Here is an 11,047-nt window from a genome sequence, read left to right on the forward strand (position 1 = left end):
GAGTTTAAATTTCCAAAAGATGTTATTAGGCTCAATTTTCTGAAACCGAATACAGACACAGTAAAGAAATAAATTACTGGAATATTCCATTTGAAGCACTGATTATCACACAAAAATATTTTGACTTTTAAAAAAAGCAAAAATCGAGGTTACAGTGAGCAGGGTTGGGAGGGTTACTTTTGAAATGTATTCCACAACATATTACAGAACACATGCTGTAAAATGTCATTTGTAACGTGTTCCGTTAGATTACTCAAGGTCAGTAACTTATTCTAAATACTTTGGATTGCGTCTTCAGCACTGGTAGATTTTTTCACTTGTTTTGACTATAAAAATTCTGCCAGTACAGTAAGACAAAATCCACGTGTTAAAAATACATTGTATGAAATATCTTATGCAGTGTTGTTTCTAAAACAAGATCAATCAAATTGATCTTGTTTTAAGGATTTTAAGATATTTTTATGGGAAAACAATACAAAAAGTATGATCAAGAATACATTTTTTCATAATATCAAAGGTCTTACTTGGAAAAAATGATGAGCTAACAAGAATTTTCTTGATAACAAAATATGATTGTGTCTGGTAACGTGTGAATGTAAAATGGCTAGAAATAGCATTTTAGCTTAGCATAAAGCTGACAATTTACTCGGTTTATTTCTATTTCTTCTGCTCCAAACTTACTTCAAACGTACTTCTCTGTCAGCTCGTATGAATGTAAAACATCATAAGAAAGTGTTTCACCGCTGTTCAAATGCACTTTGGATTGCATCATTTATATGCATAAATGTTTTCCATCTGAAAGGACTAAATATTAAATGAAACAAATGACAATAAATGCAAAGTAATCTCTTCAGTAATCAAAATATTTTTAATGTAACTGTATTCTAATTAACAATGATTTAAATTGTAACTGTAGTGGAATAATGTTACTTATATTTTGTATTTTAAATACGTAATCCTGTTACATTTATTCCATTACTCCCAAAACCTGACAGTGGGGCACTTACAATGGAAGTGAATGGGGCCAATTTTCATCAGACATTTTAAAAGCAGTAAAGTGAAGCTTAACTTTACACAAAAAAGGTAAGTGAGTTTATCACACTAAAATCATGTTAATACACATGTTGTTTACGTCCTGTGGTTATACTTTTATAACAGTGAGTAGTTTAACATTTACGTATTGGCCCAATTTGCTTCCACTGTAACTCAAATTTGTTTTTGTTTTTAAGAAAAGGAGAGACAAGTCGAAATACTTTTTTGTAGTAATCAATATTATGCCACAAACGCTGTCGATTAGGCCTAACTTGTATTAAATCCGGAATATTCCTGGAAGTGTTAAGTAAACATAGTTTATGCTAGTCTGACATCATACAAATACTATAGCCTCCAACAAAAACATAGGATTTGAGAGAGGGGAAAATGAATATGAGGCTTTTTCCCTCTTCCCTCTTCCTCTTGCCTGAATCTTTTCTTTGGACTTACTCCCATTTTCTCTTTCTTTCCAGTTAGTTCAAAACCCTCTCAGTGTGTAAGTGCATTTTGCTCAGGAGAAAGAAGGTTTATATTTAGAAAAAGAGAGAGAAAAGGTAGACAGAGTCTGATGGCCTCCCACTATGCTTGTTTAGTAAATGAAATCTGACTGAAATATACTCTCCAGATGCTCAAAATTTAGCTAGTTTTGTGCTAAAGGAATGAAGAACAGAATACCACATTAGGCATGAGAGAGTTGATACAGTAGATCAAACTTGTAAACTCTCTAACAAGTAGATTTTATAAAAAAGGTGGTTAACCATTTTCCACCATTTGTACCAGATATGTCCACACACATAAAATACCCATACTTTCAAATGATACAAGCCCATTGAAGCTTGATTACTTTCAGATGACAATGAATTTCACTGTCCAGACTCACTCTTTACAATACGAATGACATTTGTTTGAACAAAGTTTTTATGCTATTATGTTTTATGTGTTTTTGCACAACTTTTTATATACATATATTAATCCGAATCATTCACATGTTCCAATGTTGAATGTAAACTCTATTTTGCATCTAGGATTGAGTACATGTAATGCAGCTGAACGGAACCCTCTTCATATCCCACTTTCACGTTTCTCTCGCTATATTTATTTCTTTGTCATATAAGAGGGACGTTTACGTGCCGTTCTTTTGTTTTGTGTCATTCTGTTGAACTCGGCATCACTGAGCCACCACTGAGGTCAAACCAGCTCCGGAAGAGCACGTGAAGGGCTTTGATGCACACGCTGTCAGCAGACGCTCGTGCCAAACTCCCGCTTTGACTTTTCTAAATTTGGCTAATTCGTATGATTTCGTACGACTTTCACTACAGTTAATGACGTCGCTAGAAATCATTTCCATCTAATACGCCACAACTACTTGCTTCTGTCGTACACAACAGCTTCCTATCATGTTTACACACTCTACTGATCAGTTAGGTTTAGATAAGGAGTTTGGGTAACTCGCGAAACTTGTTCAAATGCCCGCATTAGACATCAGGGCATTTGAACAATGAGAAATCGTACAATTTTAAACAAACAAACTCATACGAGTGGTGGTGGTGTAGTGGGCTAAAGCACTGAACTAGTAAGCAGAAGGTCACTGGTTCGATCCCCACAGCCACCACCATTGTGTCCTTGAGCAAGGCACTTAACTCAGGTTGCTCAGGGGGGATTGTCCCTGTAATAAGGGCTCTGTAAGTCGCTTTGGATAAAAGCGTCTGCCAAATGCATAAATGTAAATGGTGATAGTGAATGCAAAATGCTCCAGTTCCAGTTTAAACGATCATGTAATGGCAAATGTTAGGCTATTTTGCTTCATGACAAATAAGGGCTTGTGGGTTTAATCAGAGCATTAAAATAACATGTGAAAGTTAAGGAATTAGGACAGAAATATTTTACTATTGCATAATATAATATAATATTATATATATTTTATTATATTATTTATATAATATTATATTATATTATATAATATAATATTATATAATATAATATAATATTATATAAATAATATAATAAAATATATAAAAATGATTGATTTTTATAAAAAATATTATGTGAAATATATTAGTTCAAAAAACAACAATGTAAATGTAAAATTGACAAAAACTAAAGTTGACCAAAAAGAGAGACATATTTTCAGTATTTAAATATGTCTGGCGTGGTCGAGTGTTCGTCTGGAAAGAAAGCGGAAAGGGTGCACACACCTGAGTGCTATAATGTCTAACACCTGTTTCTGATTGCAGTAAGCACTGGGGAGAGCGATAAAATGGGACCACGCCAGAGTCGAGGGAGAGAGAGCTTCCTGAGTTTAAGCTAAAGAGTGTACTGTTGAAAAGCCCCTTTGAGTTGTTTATTAAAGTTATACCTTTGAGTTGAAGCCCATGTTTCCCATGTCCTCCTTTCCCTCCCTTCCTTGAACGTTACAGACAAATAATCGGGAAAGCCCTTAAACAGACAATTAATTGTCATAATCGCAATCATTTCTTTGACAATTAATCGTCAGCCAAATTTCCTAATTGTGACAGCCCTGCTTCCAACTACATTCTAACTACAGTCATTTTAAAGGATGGGTAGAGCCATATTGCAGTTTTCATTATATAATCAGTACTAAATTAGTTCACAGAGTCAGACTTATGTCAAGTGAAGCCTCATACAGTGGCCTCAAAAAGTATTTGGACACTTAAGCTACACTTAACATGTATGAATATTTTGCATGATAAAACAACAAATCAAACCAATTGGCATTTTTATGAAGAAAGACAGCACAACACACTTTACAAAAATATGTTTGTTAGGTCTCAAATTAAATTTTACCACTTGGTTTGATATTTTATATCTAATGCAATAAACGGTTACAATATTTAGACATATTTAAATGTGACTTAAGTGTCCAGAATTGTCCAAATACCTTTTGTTCTAGAACATCCTTCAAGACACCTGTTTTCCCATCTCTCTGGCAAGCCCCCGTCAATCCCACCCCTGTTAATCATCACGGCACCGTGCACATCCCTTTAAACACTTTGCATTCGTTTTAGTTTTGTAACATGATAACTCACCCTTTTGTTTAATATTCTAGTGCCCCCTGTCTAGGCTTGATTAGTAACTGATAAACTCCAAAATCCCAAAAGGAAAACAGTTTGGATGTTTCAGTATAGCTAGAGTCTTTTTGATGATGCTGTAACAAAAAGTGTTGAATGTTTGATCCCAAGACGAAGAGGACAAAATATGCTGAAAAATGTTGTAGAAAGTGCTCAGATCCAAAAGATATTCCTAAACTTTTCTCTGTGTCTGTATGCAAACATTCAGTCCCTCATCTGCTGTGGAATGTCAGGGAGGACTGGTTGAGAGAGGCAGCCACACACACGTACATGCGCTGAATATGAACACTGCTGTAGTAGAGGGGGGAAAGGGAGGGGGAACTGACTTCATACTAAAACAGATTCAATGACTGTGTATCAATGTGAGTTTGTTTGAGAAAGAGAGCGAGCGAGACAGAGGGTGGAGAGTATTTGGAGTGGCAGTATGCACTGATTAAGTCATTCGACCCTCCCCCTCCTTCTCCTATTCCCACTCTTTTCCTCCTGCCTACCCCCTGCATTAAGGTTTTTCTTCCCTCATGGCTTGTCTTTCAGCTCAATCTTTTTTGCCCAATTCCCACTACTTAGTAGGTCCTCATGGTGGCGCGGTTACTCACCTCAATCCGGGTGATGGAGGACAAGTCTCAGTTGCCTCCGCTTCGGAGACTGTCAATCCAAGCATCTTATCACACGGCTCGTTGTGCATGACACCGCAGAGACTCACAACATGTGCAGACTCATGCTACTCTCCATGATCCACGCACAACTTACCACGTGCCCTAGCAACCGGGCCAATTTGGTTGCTTAGGAGAACTGGTTGGAGTCACTCAGCACACCCTGGATTCAAACTCGCGACTCCAGGGGTGGCAACTCTCTGAGCTACCCAGGCTCCCCTCTTCAATCTACTTTTTATTTCTTGCCTGACTTTCCCTTCTCTCTGTAACAAAAATCTGATAAACCTAGATGCAGATTTAGGCATGGGCGACATGGGCAGCCACCCAGGGTGGCATCTTGCCGGGGGTGGCACAGGGCATGGGGGGGGGGTGCCATACAAGCTAGAACCGCTATTGCATAAACTAAAGCAATCTCAGCAAGTTCAATCAAAACTATACATGCATACAATCAAACGCATATGAGTCCAACTCATCTGTGTTGCATTAGGGTTTTCTGCTTCTTATATTATTTGTCATAGGTTTTTATCAGAGAATGCTCTTGAACAAGGCCACTTTTTATACATCTACCATTGTCCATATAAAAGTTGGGGGTTGCTAATGTGTTCTGGGTGTTTTATAGCATGTTGCTATACGGTTGCTAAGGTGTTGCTATGTGGTTACTAAAGTGGTTGCTAAGCGTACTGGCCCAAGTCAAAAGAACCCCTACATTTGTATGATATTCTGTAGCCTCATTTATAAAACGTATGCACGTTTTATAGATTTCATCCAACATCAAAAGTGAGGACCAAATCAGTATTTATAATGTTCTTAGGCGTACATCAACTTACAAGTTAAGCAAGAACATGAACATTGGTTGAAGAATGGTGTGGATTTACAGTTAACACAGTCAATGAAAGTATTTGTTATTGATAATGAACATGAATGACTGATGATGAGTTGTTGATATGTTGCATTATATGACCAAACACTGGTAGATGCACTCACTTTTCATAAAACCTTAGCCAACCACACAAGAACATTCCATATGAATGAATGAATGAATTAACTTGCATTTTTATTGTATTCTGTCTCACCATATTAGGATATTTGTTTCTATCAGTTGACAATTGCAAGCAATACACATTTAGACTATATTCACGCTAGCAAACTTTTATTTAATTGTTTCTATCAGTTGACAATTGCAAGCCAATTTCTTAGAAAAGTAATAGCACACCTCTCCTAAACAAATAATGAGTAAAAGGGGTGGTCACACTAGGCTTTGAGCATGCAAAATTATTTTGTACAGCACAAAGGTCCTGGATATGATGTCATGGGCTTCTGGTTTTCATAAATAAATAAATACAAAATAACTAATATTATTCAAAATGTTATTTTCATATTATTATTGTATTTTAAATGTTAAAATGTACCATCTACTTACTTTCCTGCAAAAACAAACAAACAAAAAAACATGCAGATTTGAAATTTGAATTCATGTGTTCAGTGTGTGATGTCACTTTTCTTTTCATCAACCAGATTCACAGGTTGGAGTACATTGGAGAATAAATAAGTGTATTTTGTACTTGGCTGTAGTTCTTTATTATATATGGAGATTTCCCAAAGAGACCTCTTAAAGTCATACAAAGTGCAAAGCTTAAAGCAAAAGTTGACACAGTCTATGCAGCTGATATTGACTAAAGGAAGAGGGGAGCAACCCCTGAGGACTACAAAAATGCACTCACAAATACTCTACCTCTTTTTCTTGAACAAAGAAGCTCTCCATGGATCCATATATTTTGAGGTCTGGAACATATTTACAATGGCATTTACCTCCCTGAGCCACCAGGTCCAATCTAACAAAGGTCATTAAAAGGGCCAACACTTTACAACTACTTTACTCTCCCTTTCTTTTGTTCTCTCTCATTCAGATACACATTCCCTACTCCATAATTCAATGTGAGTTTGCTGGAGTAACCATTCACACATATTCGGACTACTATGTGTATGAACCCACCAGACCATACATTGCTGTCTTGGACAGACAGGAAGTAACAAGTGAGTTGACAGGAAGTGAAAAACCCCCCGACTAAGCTACTCGTGCTGCACACTGAACCAGGAAGTGCTTTGGCACTGATCATGAACACATCCTAAAACTTCCTCTTGTATACACCACCCTTCCGCTTTTAAAAGAGCAGCCCATTACCATGCTCAGCATCAGCCATTCTTTAGCAAAGAGAATGGCAGATGGTAATTTTTTTAATCTTAAATCACCAGAATGACTCTGTTACTGATAGACTTTATTTATTTATTTATTAAATTTTTCCCCCCTTTTTCCTCCCCAATTTGGAATGCCCAATTCCAATGCGCTCCAAGTCTTCCTGGTGGCGTAGTGACTCGCCACAATCCGGGTGGCGGAGGAAGAATCTCATTTGCCTCCGCGTTAGAGACCGTCAATCCACGCATCTTAACACGTGGCTTAATGAGCATGTTACCACGGAGACATAGGGCGGAGAATTATATTATATCCACGTACAACTTACCACGTGCCCCACCGAGAGCAAGAATCACATTATAGCTACCACGAGGAGGATACCCCATGTGACTCTACCCTCCCTAGCAACCAGGCCAATTTGGTTGCTTAGGAGACCTGTCTGGATCCACTCAGCACGTCCTGGATTCGAACTCGCGACTCCAGGGTTTTATTTATTCATAATGGAAAGCATTGCTGGGAACTGGAGTCTGGCTTCTTTTCACATTGCAGATTAATGCACACACATGAAAGAAACACAGGAAATAGGATATGAAAAATATTGCTTTGTGAGACTTTGAGGCTTTATGTAAAGGATAGGAGGAACAATGCTTGACAAATAATTATGGCTTTTCACGTTTTCTCAAGAATCATCTGCTGGGGAATTAATTCAGAGACTGACGTTATAAAGACACAAACACTTAAATTAAAACTTATGAGCAATTAATCTGGAAAATAACCAAACTATATGCAAATATCTATGCTCTCTAATAGGTATGGGTTTATTTGTTTTTAAATTAGTTTACACACACATATACACTCACCTAAAGGATCATTAGGAACACCATACTAATACTGTGTTTGACCCCCTTTCGCCTTCAGAACTGCCTTAATTCTACGTGGCATTGATTCAACAAGGTGCTGAAAGCATTCTTTAGAAATGTTGGCCCATATTGATAGGATAGCATCTTGCAGTTGATGGAAATTTGTGGGATGCACATCCAGGGCACGAAGCTCCCGTTCCACCACATCCCAAAGATGCTCTATTGGGTTGAGATCTGGTGACTGTGGGGGCCATTTTAGCACAGTGAACTCATTGTCATGTTCAAGAAACCAATTTGAAATGATTCGAGCTTTGTGACATGGTGCATTATCCTGCTGGAAGTAGCCATCAGAGGATGGGTACATGGTGGCCATAAAGGGATGGACATGATCAGAAACAATGCTCAGGTAGGCCGTGGCATTTAAACGATGCCCAACTGGCACTAAGGGGGCTAAAGTGTGCCAAGAAAACATCCCCCACACCATTACACCACCACCACCAGCCTGCACAGTGGTAACAAGGCATGATGGATCCATGTTCTCATTCTGTTTACGCCAAAGTCTGACTCTACCATCTGAATATCTCAACAGAAATCGAGACTCATCAGACCAGGCAACATTTTTCCAGTCTTCAACTGTCCAATTTTGGTGAGCTCTTGCAAATTGTAGCCTCTTTTTCCTATTTGTAGTGGAGATGAGTGGTACCCGGTGGGGTCTTCTGCTGTTGTAGCCCATCCGCCTCAAGGTTGTGCATGTTGTGGCTTCACAAATGCTTTGCTGCATACCTCGGTTGTAACGAGTGGTTATTTCAGGCAAAGTTGCTCTTCTATCAGCTTGAATCAGTCGGCCCATTCTCCTCTGTCCTCTAGCATCAACAAGGCATTTTCGCCCACAGGACTGCCGCATACTGGATGTTTTTCCTTTTCACACCATTCTTTGTAAACCCTAGAAATGGTTGTGCATGAAAATCCCAGTAACTGAGCAGATTGTGAAATACTCAGACCGGCCCGTCTGGCACCAACAAACATGCCACGCTCAAAATTGCTTAAATCACCTTTCTTTCCCATTCTGACATTCAGTTTGGAGTTCAGGAGATTGTCTTGACCAGGACCACACCCCTAAATGCATTGAAGCAACTGCCATGTGATTGCTTGATTAGATAATTGCATTAATGAGAAATTGAACAGGTGTTCCTAATAATCCTTTAGGTGAGTGTGTATATATATATATATATATAAATATATATTGAGGTATTGTGTTTATAGGCCCTATTTAAAATATGTAATTTTATTTATACATACTGTTTCCCAGTAATTATCATACTTGCAGTTTCCATGACCTCACTGGCTTATTTGTAGGCTGGCCCTGTGTGCCATGTAAGTGTGTAAGTATATGCCTTCCACCCTTGCCTTTCCTGTGACTATTGTCTGTACTTAAGGAAAAGGTGGGACCCACTTCTCTGAGCTCAATCACATGCACACATATTCATGTTTTCATTGAGACCCACTTTATCTCTGTTGTGACACCAGAAATCTGGATGTTGACTACAGCCATATCAGGTCCGAATCCACCCACTACTATTCCATATGAGACTGTAGGCAAGAATGAAATGGAAACGTGGTTGAACTGACGATAAAACCCTATGATAAAGGGGTTTTCATTCACTTGTTCTGCTATACCACTATGAAAAAATGGCACATGGGAAACTTTGAAGCTTCTTTGGAGGCCCTGAGAGAAGCAGCATTTTGTGTATATTACTTATGGGGATGATGAGAGTTCTGCACAACCCAAAAAAAGATGTTTGTGTGATGAGAAGTTTGCCCTACATGAGAGACTGGTGTGTAGTGTGCAGGGAGACATGCACTCAACAAACCAGAAACTCCACAAAATGACTATGTGTAAACTTTATGGCCAGCTGCATCTGAAAACATCTGTCTTTCAACAGATCAAAGTTTTACTGTTTTGTTTTTTTAAGTCCCTACAGTGCAAGCTGACACTAAACAGTGTCCTGAGACATTTAGGTAATCAAACAGGTTCAATTGTCTCACTAAGGAATTGTGAAAATGCAGGTGCTGTTGAAGATGTCTGTCTGTAACATCAAAAACGTTTAGTAACAATTCAAATTATTAAGCTCCCCTTCTAATACCAACCACAAACAATAAGCATATTTGTACCTACTATTTAGGTGTCTCAGGTACACAATTTGTTTCATAACTGGTCAATTAGTGAAAGGATAGTATTAGAGGTAAAAAGCCCCCTTGTTACAGGGGCAAAAGGCACACATAAACATTGTTTTTCTGAAGTGGGGGGAATATATTTGTTTTGAAGAATGTTTTAAAGTGGGCTCACTGATCCAATGGACCCTTTTTTCAAACCTTTGATGACACGTTTCTGCCTTATTTAGCGATGTAACTCTAGCAAACTTGTTTATATTTGCAATTTTTTAACTATTTAGTGTAAATTTATAACATTATACTTTGTATTATATTACCCTTGAATTAGTTTTAACAAACAAGTTACTACAGGTGTGATGAGGTTTCTAATACAGCTGCTGAGTGAGTGACAATACATTTGCATTCTCTCTGACAGTCATAATCAATCGCTCTCTAATTTTTTCTTCATTTGGAAAGCAGAAATGCAATAGTGCCATTTTTCTTTTGATGCTGGAGCAAATGGGTTTGCAAAAATTATATTTGCCATGGTCTCCCATTCACCGCAATCGAAGTTTACCCTGCGATCGTTTACTTCTGTATTCCAAAACATGGCAGTGTGAAAAGGGTCCATCACAATGGAGATTAATTTGTTTGTAGAATACATGAGATGTTATGAAATGCCAAATATGTTTGAACTAAACAATATATGGTTCATCCTTTTTTATATGGTTATACACTATATCACAATAACAACCCCCAGTGAATTTAACTCAAGCTCTACCTTTTTTTTAAAAAAAATATAACCCTCCTTGATTATTTATTTTCACATGTTGCTCCAATATGTAATGAGCAGAATTATTCTTGGTACACTTTGTGACCAGAAAAAAAAAGGATATTTCCATAAAGGGATAGTTCACCAAAAAATAAAAATTTATTAATTATATACTCACCCTCATCTTGTCCTAAACCAATGACTTTGGCTACCTCAGTCTTATCCATTACTCTCGCTTGATTTCCGAGTACTCTTGTTCAAACAAAGAAGGGTGAAATGCATCTATTCTTCAACTTCTA

General features: G+C 37.7%; 1 protein-coding gene across 2 annotated transcripts in view; it reads right to left on the minus strand.

The window, feature by feature from the left end:
* Positions 1 to 11,047, minus strand: part of LOC127647662 (heat shock 70 kDa protein 12B-like) — a 32,602-nt gene extending 21,555 nt beyond the window's left edge. The window contains exon 1 of one of the 2 annotated variants that reach the window (XM_052132063.1): positions 10,927 to 11,047. In XM_052132063.1, the coding sequence (XP_051988023.1) occupies positions 10,927 to 10,975 (49 nt within the window). In that variant the 5' untranslated portion in view covers positions 10,976 to 11,047. Of the gene's footprint in view, positions 1 to 4,079; positions 4,399 to 10,926 lie in introns of those variants that run through there. The other variant, XM_052132070.1, reaches the window with a different exon arrangement.

This window comes from Xyrauchen texanus, chromosome 1 (genome assembly GCF_025860055.1).
Source record: "Xyrauchen texanus isolate HMW12.3.18 chromosome 1, RBS_HiC_50CHRs, whole genome shotgun sequence".
Lineage (NCBI taxonomy): Eukaryota > Metazoa > Chordata > Actinopteri > Cypriniformes > Catostomidae > Xyrauchen > Xyrauchen texanus.